At 54.7% G+C, this 17,388-nt stretch overlaps 2 protein-coding genes across 3 annotated transcripts in view; one reads left to right on the top strand and one right to left on the bottom strand.

Moving 5' to 3' along the window:
• Window positions 1–2,708: 2,708 nt before the first annotated feature.
• On the top strand, window positions 2,709–9,352 carry PIMREG (PICALM interacting mitotic regulator). 2 transcript variants are annotated; one of them, XM_037987385.2, is made up of 6 exons: window positions 2,709–2,854; window positions 3,411–3,739; window positions 5,798–6,093; window positions 7,604–7,699; window positions 8,321–8,365; window positions 8,655–9,352. In XM_037987385.2, the coding sequence occupies exons 2-5, from the start codon at window positions 3,446–3,448 to the stop codon at window positions 8,349–8,351; spliced, it is 717 nt and encodes a 238-aa protein (XP_037843313.1). In that variant the 5' UTR covers window positions 2,709–2,854; window positions 3,411–3,445; the 3' UTR covers window positions 8,352–8,365; window positions 8,655–9,352. The 2 variants fall into 2 exon arrangements, with proteins under 2 accessions (XP_037843313.1, XP_072860746.1); XM_073004645.1 differs by having other exon boundaries at window positions 2,718–2,854; window positions 8,644–9,352.
• Window positions 9,353–9,552: 200 nt separating this feature from the next.
• Window positions 9,553–17,388, bottom strand: part of PITPNM3 (PITPNM family member 3) — a 106,439-nt gene continuing 98,603 nt past the window's right edge. Inside the window, exons 19-20 of the mRNA XM_008010041.3 lie at window positions 16,140–16,268; window positions 9,553–13,839 (exon numbers count right to left, since the gene is read on the bottom strand). Of these exons, the coding sequence (XP_008008232.3) occupies window positions 13,534–13,839; window positions 16,140–16,268 (435 nt within the window). The 3' untranslated portion in view covers window positions 9,553–13,533. The remainder of the gene's footprint in view (window positions 13,840–16,139; window positions 16,269–17,388) is intronic.

The raw sequence follows: 17,388 nt of genomic DNA on the forward strand, positions 1-17,388 counted from the left end.
TCCTTGGCCCTGGTGTAGACTAACTGAGTGAAATTTGGGCCCAACCAAATTCTTTATTCTCAGTTTCCTCACCAAGTGTAGGTACAATGAAGGTGTCAGTCCATTTTCTGCTGCTATATCTGAATACCACAGACTGCATAATTTATAAAGAAAAGACATTTATTTAGCTCATGGTCTGGAGGATGGGAAGTTCAAGAGCATAGCACTGGCATCTGGTCGGCATCTGGTAAGGGCCTTCTTGCTGTGTGGTAACATGGCAGAAGGCATCGCATGGTGAGAGGGCAAAATCATGCCTGTCAGCTCAGGTCTCTCTTCCTGTTCTTTTGTAGCCACCAGTACCATCATGGGGCCTACCCTGTTTGACTTTATCTAATGCTAATTACCTCCCAAAGGCCTCACCTCATCAAAATACTGGATGCTGGGAATGGTAGGTGGAAGGAAAGAATAGGAGAGATTTGTTAAAAGACATAAAGTTACAGCTAAATAGGAGTAATAAGCTTAGTACTCTATAGCACTGTGGGATGACTGGAGTGAACAATAATATACCGTTTCAAATAACTAGAAGGAAGATATTGACTGTTCCCAACACAGAGAAACGATAATATTTGAGATAATGAATATGCCAATTACCCAGAGCTGATCACTCTACATTATATGTATCGAAACATCACTGTGTGCCCCATAAATGTTTAATTATTACTTGTCAATTTTTAAAAACTTTTTTAAAAAAATTACAAAGTAGCTCATACTTACAAAATAATATATGTACAGGTATGTGTATACACACACAAATATAAACTGATACATAAAAAATTACATATATATATGGTTTAAAGGATAATAAAGGCCGGGCAAGGTGGCTCACGCTTGTAATCCCAGAACTCTGGGAAGTCAAGGCAGGAGGACTGCTTGAGCCCAGGAGGTTGAGACTGCAGTGAGCCATGATTGTACCACTGCATCTCAGCCTGGACAACAGAGCAAGATCCTGTCTAAAAGGAAAAAAATAATAAAGAGGAAAGTAAACATTCATGTGGCCACCACCCAGCCTACAAAATGGAACATTACCTTTGAAGTCCTTTGAGCCCTTTCCTCATTACATCCTCTTCTCCTGCCACCCTTCCAAAAAATGACTACCTATTTTATTTTGGTGTTTACAATTCCTTTGCTTTCCATAATAGCTTTGTCCACAAATGTGTGTGCATATTCCTAAACCATATTATTTAGATTTTTTGTGTTTGAACTTATATGGTGTCATACTTTATGTTTGTCTGCATATTGCTTTTTTTTAAATCTAGCATTGTATTTCTGACATTCACTTAAGTTACACCATCTGGTTACAATTCGCTTATTTTTCAGTACTGTATAATATTCTATAATTTGAATAAATAACAATTTATATGTCTAAAAAAAATGCCACCGATAGCCAGGCGTGGTGGCTCTTGCCTGTAATCCCAGCACTTTGGAAGGCTGAGGCTGGTGGATTGCCTAAAGTCAGGAGTTTGAGACCAGTGTGGCCAACATAGTGAAACCCCATCTCTACTAAAAATGCAAAAAATTAGCTGGGCGTGGTGGCGGGCGCCTGTAATCCCATCTACTAGGGAGGCTGAGGCAGGAGAACCGCTTGAACCCAGAAGGCGGAGGTTGCAGTGAGCCGAGATCGCGCCGCTGCACTCCAACCTGGGCAACAAGAGCGAAATTCCGTCTCAAAAACAAACAAAGAAATGCCACCGATATATGAATTTGGGCATTACATTTCCAACATGTGAAATTTGAGGGACACATTCAAACCATAGCAGAGGGTCAAATCAGTTAATAAACTGCAACACCAGTACCTGTGCATACTAAGGGTCATATACACGTTAATCATTATCATCATCCTTTCATTGGAAATCACTGAGGCCAAAGGAGTGGGTGAGACCACCCAGAAACGAAGAGGGCTGAAGACAGACTTTCAAGAAGTCAGCATCTCAGGCTCTTGTGCGGGAGAGGTAACAAAGAAACCAGCCGGGGGAGTGGGCAGCACTGCTCTGAGGTCACCTAAAGGAGAAGGATGAGCTTCTATAATGGCTGATTGTGTTTGGATGCTAAGGAGAGGAGAGGCAGGCATTGCGCTGGAGAGAGGGAGGGATGCGTGGGGCAAGGCGGGGACGGGGAGCCGGTGTAGGCGGGAGGAGGGCAGACGGGTACTCTGGTCTATTCCCGCTTCCAGGACGCTTTTTCTAGGGGGGGCGGAGCATGGATGGCGAGTATGGGGAACTCAGAGAGGGACAGTGTCTTGTCACAGGAAGGGAGGGTCAAGAGGGAAATTTGAAAGAAAACGTCTCTGGGAACCCAGGGTTCCGCACTGCCAGCCCCTGGCTCCTTCGGAGAAAACCACTGAGCAAGAAGGAAAAGCCAGACCCCTTGGCAGGATGGACAGGGTCCCTGCCCACTGCGGGGCCTGGGGCCTGAGCCAGGAGGTCTAGATCCCAGGACCTCCGCCTCCACCCCATGGATCAGAGCAGCCTCAACCCCGTGCGCGCTCCAGGGAGGGGACCCGGCGCGCGATGCGCGGGGGCTGGGCGGGCAAGGGCGGTGGCGCAGGCGGGACGCATAATACAAAGCCGGGAGCCACGAGGCTGGCGGCCTGGAGGGGGCCGAAGAGATGAATGGGGACGGCCGGGCCAATCCGAGCGCAGCATTTACAGCCTCGAGAGAGAAAGCCAATCGGATCCCTGGGGCGGGGACGGGGCCGCGGACGGAACCAATCAGCTGTGAGTACGGGGCCGGGGGCGGAGACGCGCAGAGTTTCAAACCGGCTGCGGTGGGCGAGGAGCAGCTGTGCTCGCGGTGTGATCCGCGTTGGTGCTGTCCGGTGAGTGCGGGCGGGGCACAACAAATTTCGCTCTTGTTGCCTAGGTTGGGTGCAGTGGCGCGATCTCGGCTCAAAACAATTTTTTTGTTCAGAGGAGAGGGCATCGCCCGTGGAGGCGTCTGGGTACTACAAGCGTCGGATCAAAATCGGGGCTTCTGGTGGGAAGGCCGGGATCTGCGTGGGGGCGCGTTTGGTCTGGGCGAGCTGGTGAAGGAGATGATGATGGTGTCCTGGGCCCAGCGCTGAAGCTCGGCTACCGCGTGTCTTGACCCCGCCTCCCCTCCTCGCCTGAGCCAGAGAGAGGAAGGAGGTTGGGATGAAAAGACAGCTGTTTTGGAAATTTGAAGCGCGGGACAGCAGAAATGCTGCTGACCCGAGACCCCTCTTCCAGGAAGCATCCTCCTTCCTGCACCCACATTTGCCAACTCGTCCGCTCCCCCCTCGCCCTCGCCACCCCGCTGCATCCCATCTCTTCCCCTGTGTCCAGGGTCTCTGTGGGGCCTGGGAACGGGGATGGGGAATGCCTTGCTGACCTGCTTTTTGCCCTCCTCCCCAGGGTCTAGTGGACAGAGAAGACTCTTGGCCAGGCAAATGGCTTCTCGGTGGCAGAGCATGGGGACCTCTGTGCGCCGGAGATCTTTCCGGCACCAGGAGCAGCTGGAGGACAGCAAGGAGCTGCAGCCTGTGGCCAGCCATCAGGAGACCTCTGCAGGGGCCCTGGGGTCTCTGTGCAGACAGTTCCAAAGGAGGCTGCCCCTGAGAGCCGTCAACCTCAACCTCTGCGCAGGCCCTTCCTGGAAACGCCTGGAAACCCCAGAGCCAGGTCAGCAGGGCCTCCAGGCTGCAGCTCGCTCAGCTAAGAGTGCCTTGGGTGCCATGTCCCAGGTAATACTGACAATACTAATCATCTTTTTTATGGAGTGTTTCCTTGGTGCCAGACAGTTCCTGCCCTCAAAGAGCCTCAAGAACATAGACTCCAAGAAGACAGGGACTTTGGTTAGTTCACTGCTATTTCCCCAGCACCTCAAATAGTTCCTGACACATATAGGCACTCAACAAATAGTTGAGTTAGTGAAAACATGTCTTGGAGGAAACAGATGCTCACAATACCAGGTGATAAGAGCTGTACGTGATAGGAAATTGCAAGCAAGTGGCCAATAGCGAGGGCTCGCCAAACACAAACTTAGCCGGTGAAGGCTTCCCAGAGGAGATGATTCCAGAGTTCACCCAGGGAAGCAAAGGACAAGGGGTATTTAGGGTAGGAGAAATAGTGCAAGTCCAGAGCCCCTCAGGTCCAGGCCTAGAGCTGAGGGAAAGCAAGGTGTACTGCCAACGCAGCCATGTACCCCTGAGGAGAGCCAGAATTGTAGTCTGGGTATAAGCAGAGGACAGAGAGCAAGGTAGCGCCGGGAGAAAGGACATGAAGGAGCTTAGACTCTCCCAGAAACGATCAGGAGTCTGGAGGATTCTAAACAGTGGAAAGTCTGGTCTAATTAGCATATTAGAATTTGCCCTTTATCTACGTGATGGAGAAGGGAATAGAAGCAGAGGTGCTCCTGAAGGAGACTAAGGATCTGGACTTGCAGGGGATAAACTTCAGGAGCTGCTGAGAAGGTCAGTTAGAAGGTATTTGCTGTCAAATGAGAGGTGCTGGCAGGAAGACGTCCTTATATGGGATGTAAGCGTCTATGGGTCCTTCAACGGATGCATCTTTAAACCCAGAGCTGGAGGTGTAGACGTGTCACTTAGAAAGGACAGAAGCCATTAGGATGAACGGACCTCCAGAGAGAGGACTGGGGGCTGCAGAGGTTTCTCCTCGGTGTCTCATTGGGAATTCTGAAGACGAGCGAATTCTCTAGAAAGAGGGTGGCTCTTTCTGGACCCTCTGCAGAGAGTTCTCTGAGCCAAATGTTAGTCCTTATTTGGAAGAACTTTTTGATTGTTTTCGCCATCCTCAGGGATCAGAGAAATGAAATGAATTTGTCCAAGGTCACGTAACTCATCAGATTTAACCTGGGCTGGGCTCCAACCCCTGGGCTCTGGCTTGCCAAGGCAAAGACAGTCGAGCTGATGAAGAAGAGCCTTCACAGCCGTCACCCAGCTGGTGTGAAAGGCCCCAAGAGTTGGGGGCTTGGTCCTATGTGCAACAAGAAGCCATAGAAGGGTTTCGAGCAGTTGAGCGTCACAGTCAGAACTGCCCTTTAGAAGGATCAGTATGGATCACTGTGGAGGGTGGATAGAGTGAGTGAGACCCGAGGCAGGAAGACAGGTGCTCTCCTGGTGTGCAGGGGGTGCTGGGCAGGGGAGCCTGCTCTACTCTGGACCCTCTCCTTCAGTCCTGGGGTCAATCTGTGTCTGGAAAGAGAGTTTGGACTTAGACAAACAGGCTCCAGGCACCGGGGGGTCCTCCGGCTGCTGACTGCTGCTGTCATGTCCAGGAGCTCTGAGCTGGGTCCCTGCCGTGGACTCATTCCACGAGGAGTCATTCACATCCTTCACCCTGGAGACTAAAATAGCCTGTATTTACAGGACACTTGGTGGGTCTAGGGATCGCTGGCAGGCTCTGGAGACCTTGGGTTTTTTGTTGTTGCTTGTTTGTTTGCGAGACAGAGTCTCACTCAGTCGCCCAGGCTGGAGTGCAGGGGCACGATCTTGGCTCACTGCAACCTCCACCTCCCGGGTTCAAGCGATTCTCATGCCTCAGTCACCCAAGTAGCTGGGACTACAGGCACCCGCCACTGTGCCCGGCTTTTTTTTTTTTTTTTTTTGTATTTTTAGTAGAGATGGGGTTTCACCATGTTGGCCAGGCTGGTCTCGAACTCCTTACCTCAGGTGATCCACCTGCCTCGGCCTCCCAAAGTACTGGGATTATAGGCGTGAGCCACTGTGCCCGGCCTCACTTTTGGTTTTGTCTGTGCTAACCTTTCCATTTGCCTGTTCCAGAGAATCCAGGAGTCCTGCCAAAGTGGCACCAAGTGGCTGGTGGAGACGCACGTGAAGGCCAGGAGGCGGAAGAGAGGAGCACAGAAGGGCAGTGGATCCCCAGCTCACAGCCTGAGCCAGAAGAGCACTCGGCTGTCTGGAGCCGCCCCTGCCCACTCAGCCACAGAGCCCCGGGAGAAGGAGCATCACCACCTCTCTGCCCGGATGGGCTCACGTGCCCACCCATCACGGCGGTCAAGGCGGGAGGCTGCCTTCCGGAGCCCCTACTCCTCAACAGAGCCCCTCTGCTCTCCCAGGCAAGTGGGATAGTGCCTCACCCCAGCACTGGTGACCTTTTAGCCTGGGCACAGTCCCTGCTCTCTGACCTCCCAGACACCAACTGGGCCCCAGGGGCTTCTTGGCACCTCCTGTGGCTACCTGGAGCCAGGGGTACCCTGAGCAGCATCATATCATGTTATAATTATTCTTACTGTTAAATGTGTGTCCTGCTTTAGCAGCTATCCAGTGCATGTATTTGTTCATTAGAAAATGAGAAAACTGGCCGGGCATGGTGGCTCACACCTGTAATCCCAGCACTTCGGGAGGCTGAGACGGGTGGATCACCTGAGGTCAGGAGTTGGAGACCAGCCTGGCCAACATGGTGAAACCTCATCTCTACTAAAAATACAAAATTGGCTGGGCGTGGTGGTACACGCCTCTAATCCCAGCTCCTTGGGAGGCTGAGGCAGGAGAATTGCTTGAACTCAGGGGGTGGAGGTTGCAGTGAGCCGAGATCAAGCCACTGCACTCCAGCCTGGGTGACAGAGTGAGACTCTGTCTCAAAAAAAAAAAAAAAAAAGAGAAAACAAAACAACAACTAGATTCCTAAGGATTGTATTTCAACTTTCCGGCTGAGTTCTAGGGGGAAATGGAGTGTGTTAGTTAAGGCTGTATAGTAGCTTTGGGCTGTTGAATTTTTCCCCAAATTTCTCTGAGGGCTAGCATCTTTCTTTAGTCTCATAGGAACCTTGAGCTGTAATGAAGGCAGGCTCTGTTTGTCCCGTTTGACAGGTAAGGAAACGGAGGTCCGGAGGCTTTTGGTGATTAGCACGAGGGCCATCCCATAGGAAACAGAGGAGTAAAGGCTGGGGTCCAGATCATGTGGATGTCCTACCCCACCGATCAAGCTGGCCTGCCCTGCAGAATCTTCTAGTTCTCAGACAGGCCCAGCAAGTGGCCTGGCTCAGGGGAGAGGGTGAAGCTCATCCCAGTCCACAGTTCCTGGCAGCTTCCTATTCCCATCTCGGGGCTCTCGGGGAAGGCTGCCTAGCGGCTGCCCCTGTGTCGTGGCAGGTGGTCACCAGGATGCATGTAAGTGACCAGGTGGCTCTTTGCAAACCTGGAAGCTAAAATAAGGCTTGTGTACACTTCAAAAATACTCTCCACATCTGTGTTCTGACCTGGTTCCGCCCCCAGAGCTAGCAGAGGACCTGAGAAAATCCTTCAGGACCTTAGTTTCTCTGCAAAGGAAGAGCTGAGCTTAGCTCTGACACAATCCCACTCACCCAAGCCTCCTAGTGAGCCCACGAGCAAGTTTTGAAGCCACCTGGAGGGCTGAGGCTCAGTTTCCAAGTGGGGACGCTGCAAAATCACTTGCCCATGACCTTGGCCTCGTGGATCTTGATCTTCTCTCTGTTTGTCGCTCTGAGGTCACTTCCACCCGCCAGGGTCATCTGGGCCCACAGACCAGACCCCGGTACTGGGTTGCAAGGGGCTCCTGCCAGGAGTTTCCAGCTAGTCACTGGTGTGGCTTTTTCTTTCATTCAGCGAGTCTGACAGTGACCCAGAGCCTGTGGGGGCGGGAATTCAGCATCTCCAGAAGCTGTCCCAAGAGCTAGAGGAAGCCATCATGGCGGAAGAGAGGTGAGCTGGTGTTCCATACTTCAAAGTGAAGTGGCCGGGAGGGCCCCTCCGGCCATCTTTGTAGGCAGGCACTGGTTCTGTGCTGACCTGCTGTGTGACCCTGGCCAGTCTTTGCCCCTCTCTGGGCCTCAGTCTCCCTCATCTCAAACATGAGAAGGGACAAAAACCTGGACTGGGTTGATGGTAAAGGATGCAGCCTGAATGTGTATGGTCTTCTGGGCCTTGGGCCCCCACGTTTGTCCATCATTTGGAACCTCACACGTGGCTGGTTCCTGAAAAGCCTGCCCTTCCTCTAGAACTCTCCGTGGCTCCTCTGTGCCCTGCCTGCCTATGGAATAGGGAAAAGCAACCTGACTGCTATGGAGCTCCTGGTCCCTCTGCTCATGGCCCCATCCTAGGGGCAGGGCCTCGGTTGTGGATCTCCCCTAACTTGGGGCTATTTCTCCATTTCACTTGTATAATGGCCATGATGGGCTCTAAGGCTGAGCCCTGCCAGCTCTATGTGCTGGGGGGCCATATTCCTACCACGTTTCCGGGTCTGATCTTGTCTAGCTTGGGCTGGGAGGGGCCCTCTCAGAGCCCACCACACCCAGTGGCATCAATCCCTCCCCTTCTCTCTAGTGGTGACATCGTCTCTCTCATTCATGACTGAGGAAGTGCCTGCAGGTAATGCCCACCTCCCAAGCGTCTTTGTCACTGTCCTCCTCCTCCACCACCTCATGCATGAGCAAGTTAAAGAAAAACCCACAGAGCTGATGGGCACAGCAGAGTAGGTAGGACCCGCTTGCTGCTTGGAGCCAGAGCTGCTAACCTCACGGACCCCATCATTAACAGCATGCTGGGGGCCCCGAGTAGCTACAGCCACCTTCCAGCAGCCCCCACCCCGCAGTGAGCAGGGAAAGGTATCCCTACTTCTCCGACCTTAAGCACAGTGACAAAGGCAGCTGTCTTGCAGGAAACAAGCCCTGTGTGACCGCCAGGTCTTCGTACTCAAGGATGTCTATGCTTCCCCGTGAGCTTCCCGGAGGAAACCCCCAGGAGTTGTCAGTACCCCCGGGCCACTGCTAACAAGCATCTAACAAGGGGCCCAGAGCCCCCAGCTCCGGCCACATCTGGACCCATCAGTGACTGCCTGCCATAGCCTCAGAGTGTCTTGGGGAGACCTTGCAGAGGGGGAAAATTGTTCCTTCTGCTTTCCCAGGGGACTCTTGAGCTTAGAAACTCATCGTACACTTGACCTTGAGCCTTCTATTTGCCTCAGCTATAACGTAAAGTGCTAGCCTCAGATGTTTGAGAGCTCTTAGCTGTGTACCCAGGTGTCTGGTTTTTGGGGAATCATCCGCAGAGTCACTCACCCACCGTGTTTCTGGTGCCAAGGCTCTTGGGGGCCCCACTGTCATCCCTGCTTTCCCTACCAGGGACTCGGAAGAAGGCACAGGAGATATTTCCAGGCTTCCAACCCTGGGCTCACGGGTTTCTATTTATACGCTCAAGGCGGAGTCCTGTGGGTGTGCCGGGAGGGGTAGCCCAGTTCAAAAGCAATTTCTGCCCTTTGTAAATTATTTAAGAAACCTGCTTTGTCGTTGTATAAGAAACCAGCGTGTGACTTTCCTAGATAACACTGCTTTCTCATAATAAAGACTGTTTGCATTTCACATCTGTTCCATTTCACCGGCCACCTCCAACCTTCCCCGCCCTCCCACACCACTCTGGGCCATAGATCTGTCACTTGTGGTCTGGGGTCTGGCCCTCATCCACCTCTGCTCTGAGCCAGTCTGCCCCCGAAACCCATCCCAGGGAGAACATGTATAAAGGGAAAGGCTTCTCAACTTAGTTCGGACGCAAACACACCATAAAGGCAAATAAGGTTTTTATTTAAGTGACAACATTTGAGAGCTAAAAACCAGCTCACATCAAAATCAAGACCAGTTGTAAAAATCTTTTAACTCCATAATGCTGTTTTTGTCTTGTTAGAAATCTGATATCTTACATTAGCGTTTCTAACGGATTTTGTACAAGGCAGCCATAAGGAATATAATAAACCTTTTTCACCACAGAACCGTCTGTCACAGATAATACTGAAAGTTACACACTTAGGAACAGTCAGACCACAGACAGGGTCAGACTGGCTGCCACCGCCAAGTAAACAAATAGAAAAGGACAGCGGGGTCTGAGGGCGGGGGTCCCTGTGCAGGAGTCACCCTCCTCTGGCCTGCCCCTCCTTGGGTCACCTGCTTCTCCTTTGCCCTAAAGAGGGTGGAGTCAAATTCGGATTTTCCTCCCAACTGTCTGTTAGTTTCTCAACAAGGAGAGCAGAGCCCAGATCAGGCCTCAGTGCTTGGACTTAACCCTAACTATGATTTTTAAGAAGGTTCCCCCAAGCCCGGAAGGAAAGGAAGGAGGGAATGTTTCTTTTGGCAGAGCCAAAAGACAATAGGTTTCCAGGGCACTTGGCACCCAAACCCCCCCCCAGATGGGATTCGGTGGGAAAGGTGGTTGATTAAGGCGGGGTCAGGGCACCCCTCCTGGGGCTGCACCTGGGCTGGGGGGGAGTGTGAGGATGCAGGGGACCCACGTGCCTCATGAAAGACTCCAGGACACAGGAATGGGTCCCAAAGGGGTAAAAACGCAGTTTAAAAAATGTGAACTCCAGCCTCGTCTCTTCCAGAGAGCCCACCGCCGGAAAACTCTGGAATACTGGGATTCAAACACATTTGTTTGCTGTAGCCCAGCACCCAGACAAGAGGACCATTCATCCCAATGCATGAAAGGAGTCTTTTTTTAAAAAAAAGAAATATTTTACGGAGCTCAAGGGAGCCGTTGAACTCTTTTGGAAAAAACCCACGATGCTGGAAGAGCAGGTCCTGGGCTAAGGACACACCCTGAACCCTAACAGGGCAAATGATACAGGAGGGTGGCAGGCAGGCCCTCAGTCGCGACAGCCGCCGGATCGGGAAGAACAAACGTGCCACTCAAGAAACAAGGAGCTTTGGTCAGGCGGGAAGATCTGTCTCCAGCTGCTGGAGTGCAGGCATACCAGAAGCTAGAAGAACTCTCTAGAAAACAGTTGGACTGGGGGGGTCACAGAACTACTCAAGGAGAGGCAGCGGCACCCGCTCCCAAGAACAACACAACTTGGTTCTTTCTCCAACTTAACTGGACGGACAAAACTGAAGAAACCACTAGTATAGAAAGTGCATATGCATTACACAGTTGCCGTGAAAGCAGGACTGAAACATACGTTGTCTCGCCACTAAACAGAACCGCATCTACACACGTTCACACACACCAACTACAGCTCCAGTTGTTGTGTTCACAGTCTCTCACTGTACACCATCAGCATCGCATGTGTGCATCGTCAGCCAAAGCCCCGATCTTCCTACCTGCTTGCTGCCTGGACCCAGAGCTGCTTCCAAAACAAAGGGCCAAAACAGGTGGCCGTCCTGCTGGGTCCTGTGTCCCAGCTCTGACCCCAGAGCCACAGAATCCTGGTCACACTGACTTCAAATTCCCCAGGGATCCTGACTCATGTACTCTCTCTCTCTCTCTGTCTTCCTCTCTCTCTCTCTCTGTCTTCCTTTCTCTTTCTCTGTCTTCCTCTGTCTTCCTTTCTCTTTCTGTCTGTCTTCCTCTCTCTCTCTGCCTTCCTTTCTCTCTCTTTCTTTCTCTCTCACTCTTTCTCTCTCTCTCTCTCCCTCTCTCGCCTAGCCTGGGGTTCTCAGGGAAGAGGGAATCTAACTGGGAGCAAAGTACCTCATACTAATTATTTTATCATTTCAGTTTAATCGGTGCCTTCTGCAAAAAGGAAATGGTAGAGTTTTCAAGAATCAGACTAAATCTGCCCAAGTTTAAATCAGGATATTTTTGGGAAGGATTAGGGTTGAGGTGGTTATGCCATATGAGCTGGTGCCTTTGGAAAGCCAAGAACTGTGAAATGTTAAAGGGGGGATGGGCACCTGCAAACCGCCAGGAGACAGGACCATAGAGGAGGTGGAGGCTGAGGCTGAGGCTGAGCCTGATCCGCACTCCTCCCCACAGACTCGCCAGCAGCCCTGGGCTTGAGTGCAGGATGCAGCACTGGAAGTAGAGCAGAAGAGCTGGCAGACTGAAGACACATTTCTAGGGGAGAGAGCAGGGATGGGGGCTAGGAGCCCAGACCCCTCCAGCCCCAGGAGGGCACCCAATTTGCCAGGCAATTCACAATGGTGGTGCCAGCCGCCCCCGTCAGCAGCGTCATGGGCTGCATGGGAGCCGCGAGAGGTAGACATTGAGCAGAAGCGACACTGAGCTGACACAGGTGCCTGCTGTGTATACAGACGTCTGGGCCCTGGGGCAGCCTGGCTGAAATTGCTGGGACCGGCCTCAGTGGCAGCCCATGGGGGCTCAGCGGCCACCTGGGCAACCCCACACAGCAGGTGTGGGCCTGGGCCAGGGAGTCGGGGTTTTCCAGGATGCAGGAAACCAGTGCCCAGGCCAAGGTTCAGCAGCAGGAGGGCCTGAGCAGGCTTTAGGGGGCCCCAGAAGGGCCAAGTCCTGCCAACCTCAGGGGACTACCCAGGAGGAGATTATGGGCACAAACTGAGCAGCAGGGGAAAGGGAAGAGAATACAACAGTTGGAGCCAAATTTCCAGGAACCCCTAGAACCCTGGAATCTCAGCTCTATGCCTCCAGGAGCCAAAAAAGATAGAAGGGTCCTGGCAGAGCTGGGGTTATGGGGAGCCAGATCACTAACCTTTTGGCAGGAGATGGAGGTGGGTTGTCCCTGGGACACCCGGTTTGAGCATCAGTGCAAGGCAAACCAGCTGCGCCTCTCCGTGGAGTAGGGGTCCCTTCCCAGCCCACCCAGAGAGGCTCCTTTAAAAGCTCCTCCTTTCCAGCCCACCCAGACCCCCTCTCGCAGGCTGTGTGAAAGGTACGGGTCACAGGACACACGGAGGGACCGTTAGGCCTGAAGAGCCTCAATGGGCCAAACTGCAGGACATCTTGTGAGTCAAAAACTCACACCAATCTCAGCTAGGGGGACTTCTCCAATAACAGAAGGAAGACGGGGCCCAGAGAGGGCAAGCAACCAGCTCAGGGGCTCACAGCCAGCCCAGCTGAGCCAGAGCCCAAGGCTGCAGCCTCCCAAGGGAGGGCATGAGGCAGGGCTCCGGGAAGAGGAACCCCTGGCCTCCAGGGCCACAGGGAAATGGTGAGGACACTGAGGACAAGGGGGGGTTGGGGACAATGGACAGCTGCAGGACAGACCGTCAGCACCAGACCCCACCCCCCGAGGGCTGTGGACAGAGACCAGGGATGTGCTCTCACTCCCAGAAAGTGGCCATCTTGCCGTAAGAGCGCCAACCCCAAAATGGTGATCCAGGACCACAGGGAGGGCGGGCACAAATGCCACTCACGCCTCCACAAGACAGTGGAGAGGCTGAGCCTGCCAGCGGCGTTTGGTCCCGAGGCTGGGGCTGCCCCCTTGAGGGCCTGCCTAGCTGGCTGTGAAGCCTGGGGACGCAGGAGGGTGGTCGAGTTTGCCCAAACGCTCCAGCTCCAGGCAAGCCTGCCCCCAGGATGACACAAACATGAACCCTGACTTGGGCTTGCAGTCGCAGGCACGTGGGAGGCAGCAGCGGCTGCACCGAGACCCCCGGATCTCCCCTTGTGGCAGCTCACGGAGCCCCCCCGGGGTCGGGCAGGATCCCTCCCCGCTCTGGTCGGACACTGCTGGACAGACACGGGAGGGAAAAAGCAGGAAAACGCCTGTGTCAGGGAGAGGGCAGCCCCCTCCCGTCCCTGCAGGCAGCCTGATTGGGCCCCCCACCCCTGCTCTGAGCACAGCCCACCCCTCAGGGCACCGACTCGAACTTGGGGGGCCCACGTGCCCAGCTGAGCGCGGGCAGCGGCCGCTCGTGGTCCTTGTCGGACTCGGGCTGGCTCTGGGCCCGCTCGGGCTTGGGGTTGACGGCGGGCGGGTCGGGCTGCTGCACCGACATGGTTCTGCGCAGGTGGTTGCGCTTCCGCAGGAACTCCGGCTGCGCGTGCAGCCCGAAGCTGCCCTTGCGCAGGATCATGCGCGAGTTGTTCTTCTTTGGGCGTGAGCGGTGGCTGGCCTCCAGCGCGGCCAGGTGTGCAGCGTAGCCCTCGCTCAGGAACTGCGGAGGGCAGGGCAGGGCAGGGCAGGGCAGGGCAGGGGAAGAGGGGAGGGGAGGGGGAAGAGAAGAAGGGAGGGGGAGGAGGGGAGGGGAGGGGGAAGAAGGGAAGGGAAAGGAGGGGGAAAGGGGAGGGAGGGGAGGGTGAAGAGGGGAAGGGAAAGGAGGGGAAAGGGGAGGGGAGGGGGGCAAGAGGGGAGGGAGGGGAGGGGGAAGAGGGGAAGGGAAGGGAGGGGAAAGGGGAGGGGAGGGGGCAAGATGGGAGGGAGGGAGAAGAGGGGAGGGAAGAAGAGGGGAGGAAAGGGGAGGGAAGGGGGGAGAAGGAGGGGAGGGGAAAGAAGGGAGGGGAGAAGAGGTGAGGGGAGGGAAGAGGAGGGGAGGGGAAGGAGGGGAGGGGGGAAGAGGGGAGGGGAGGGGGAAGAGGGGAGGGGAGGGGGAAGAGGGGAGGGGAGGGGGAAGAGGGGAGGGGAGGAGAGGAGGAGGGGAGGGAGAAGAGGTGAGGGGGAAGAAGGGCGGGGAGGGGACAGGCATCAGGTGGAGGGGCGGGGCAGGCCCCTGATCCTGATCCTGTCCCCATCATTTCCCAGGAACACTCTATGGAGGCACCTCCAGCTTCTCCGAGGAAGCCCGGGGAAGCCTGAGCTCTTTAGTGTCCCCGAGTCCCCATCCCGCTTTGGACAACCATGCATGTCTACCTGTACCCGTGGGTCACACCAGAGTTCTCTGGATTTTCATTCCTATTTTATTTTTATTTATTTATTTATTTATTTATTTGAGATAGGGTCTCACTGTGTCACCCAGGCTGGAGTGCAGTAGCCCAGTCTCAGCTCACTGCAGTCTTAGCCTCGCCAGCTCAAGCAATCCTCCAGCCTCAGCCTCCCAAGTGACTGGGACCACGGGTACATGCCACCACGCCCAGCTCATTTTTTAAATTTTTTGTAGAAACTGCATCTTGCCGTGTTGCCAGGGCTGGCCTTGAACCCTGGGCTCAAGGAATCCTGCATATCAAAGCGCCAGGATTACAGGCATGAGCCAGGGCACCTGGCCTATGGGTTGCTTGAGGGTGGGGAAGCACCCATCCTTGTCACTTGGCTCACTAGAATCCTGCCAAGTCCCTCCCACCATGTGGCCTCTCCATGCCTCTTGTCACTTTTCTGAGCCCCGCGGCTGCCCTCCTTGCCAGTCCTTTCGGCTGTGCCCAGAACCTGGCTACTCGATATGTGGTCCATGGACTGGCAGCATCACCACCACCTGGCCCCTTGTTAGGCGGAGCCTCAGGCCCTCTCCCCGCCCCAGGCCTATGGAATCAGAATAGGCACATCAACAAGATCTCCAGGTGACGCCTGGGCACTTTAGAGTTTGAGAAGCGGGTCCTGAGTTCCCAACTCAGAAACACCACCATCTCCGGACCCTCTACCCGAGGGTCACTCTTAGGCACTGCGCACTTGACGTGCCCCAGAGGGAGGTCACCTCCTTCCCTTCCACCTGCTGTACGATTCCAGTAGTGGCACCTCCTACGTGGTCACCCAAGCCACAAACCAAGGCGCTGTCCTCCGCTTTCCCTTTCTCTCATCCTGCCCATCCGTCTGGGCATTACCAAACCCAATCCATCTCCTACCAAACAATGCCTCTCAGACCCTCCACTTTCTCTTCAGCTCCCTCTCAGCTTTTCTTTCCTTCCTCTGAACCACCTTCCAACGACAGCCTGAGGGAGCTTCCTGAATCACACACCTGCTCATCCCACTCTTGCAGAGTCCCCACACAGGCCATCGTGGCTGCACTGACCGTTCCAGCCCCCTCTGTCCCCTCCCAGCTCACGTCCCACGCAGCCAAGCTGAGTCACTGGCAGTTCCCAGAATATACATGTTCTTTGTCACCTCCTGACCTTGCCTTTTGCTGCTGCCTCTGCCACAGATACTCTTCTCAGTCTCAGGCCCTTCCTGGACCATTCCTTCAAATTCCAGAAACCCAACCTTGCCCGGGAGTCTGGGTCCCTCTCCAGGGCCCCGCAATTCCCTGAGCCCCCCATCATACATCATGGCACTTGCTACACTCCACTGTCACCAACTGCACGTGTGCCATCTCACCACTACACTGAAGTTCATTGCATCCGACTCCACTTGGGATTCTCTCCCTGCACCCAACACAGGCCCTGGCCCAAGGCAGGTACCCCGAAGTGTTTGCTGAATAAATGAATGAGCCAATGTGGGAATGAACAAATGAATGAATGAAGTGCCCACTCCCTCCATCCCTTTCCCTGACCTCCCTCACAACCCCCCGCCTCCAGCCCCGCCTCCACCCACCTGGCACTGGGTTTGGTACTTCTTGGTGGACCTGCCCACGATGAAGATCTGGGAGGCAGGCAGGCCCAGCACGCTGTACACAGAGATGTCCTTTGTGGAGCCGTAGGCCGCACTGATTTTGATGAAGCACTGAAACACAGGGCAGGCACGGAGGGAGAGTGAGGCCAGCCTACCCCCGGAAAGCCTTCCCAGGCCAACCCCAGGGAGCCCCCGCTTGGGGACCCTCTATGGGCACTCTGGTAGACTCCAAGCCATGGGGCCACCCTGTGTCAGGAATGAACCCCCAGAGTGGCTGCCCCTCCCTGCACCCCAGGCCCATCCCAGGACTCTGCCCGGTAAACAGTCGTGACCACACCATTTACCGGTCCCGCCTCCAGCAGTACGCTCAGGTTAAGTAATGATGAAGCCAAACGTTCCTTTGTGGATAAGGAAATTGAGTTCCAGGTTTCTGGCTCACAGGGCCAAGACTGGAGGCCAGTTCTGCCTGGCTTCTGATCCTGTACCGTCCACACCGCTCCACGCTGCAGCTTGCCGTGCGCCCACTGCCTCTCGCTGGCTGGTGTAATGACTGTCTCCCCCCACACCGCCCCCCAGAATCCCCAATTCAATTCAGAGAACTGCACAAGGTCTGCCTTGCTCCAGGGCACTTCCAGACCATCACCGTTCCCCCCCTCTCCCTGGGATACACCGGATCAAACTGCCTCCTCCTGTGAGGTGCTGGCCACCCAGCTGCCTCCTGTCCCTGTCATCCTCTTTTTCTCCCACTCACGCTCCTCTGAAGCCACTGGAGACTTTGGTCCTGGGTCACAGCTTTCCTCCCTCCCAATCCCCACCATCGCTGGAATGAGCCACAGTCAGAGTGACGCGAGGGATCTACCACCTCCCACCCCGCCTCGCAGCTTTGCACCTTCTTTCACGTCAGTGGCCGTCACTTCCGGGACCGAACTCAGAACCTGCCCCTCTAACTGTGAACTTCCACAAGTCCGCTGCGCCCAGGGTTTCTGCCCCCTCCCTGCCACTTCTCCGCCAGCCCCCAGCTGGCTGCTCTCAGCCTCACCGACACTTGTGCTTTCTGCACCAGCCCTGCTGCCTCACCCCTTCCTCATCCTGCCTGAGTGACCCGCAGCGTCCCTGTGTCCTCTGCCTCCACCCCAGATTCTCTCACCTCTTCATCCTCCTCCCACACCCGCCCAGCCCCAAATCTCAGCCCTGGAAATTTTCCACTATCCACCTTGTGTATTTGTATACG

The sequence above is a fragment of the Chlorocebus sabaeus genome, chromosome 16 (genome assembly GCF_047675955.1).
Source record: "Chlorocebus sabaeus isolate Y175 chromosome 16, mChlSab1.0.hap1, whole genome shotgun sequence".
Lineage (NCBI taxonomy): Eukaryota > Metazoa > Chordata > Mammalia > Primates > Cercopithecidae > Chlorocebus > Chlorocebus sabaeus.

Coding starts and splice junctions, on each gene's coding strand:
- PIMREG (XM_037987385.2), top strand. CDS start 3,446: ATGGCTTCTCGGTGGCAGAGCATGGGGACCTCTGTGCGCCGGAGATCT. Junction 3,740..5,797: donor CCTTGGGTGCCATGTCCCAG/GTAATACTGACA, acceptor TGCCTGTTCCAG/AGAATCCAGGAGTCCTGCCA. Junction 7,700..8,320: donor GCCATCATGGCGGAAGAGAG/GTGAGCTGGTGT, acceptor CCTTCTCTCTAG/TGGTGACATCGTCTCTCTCA.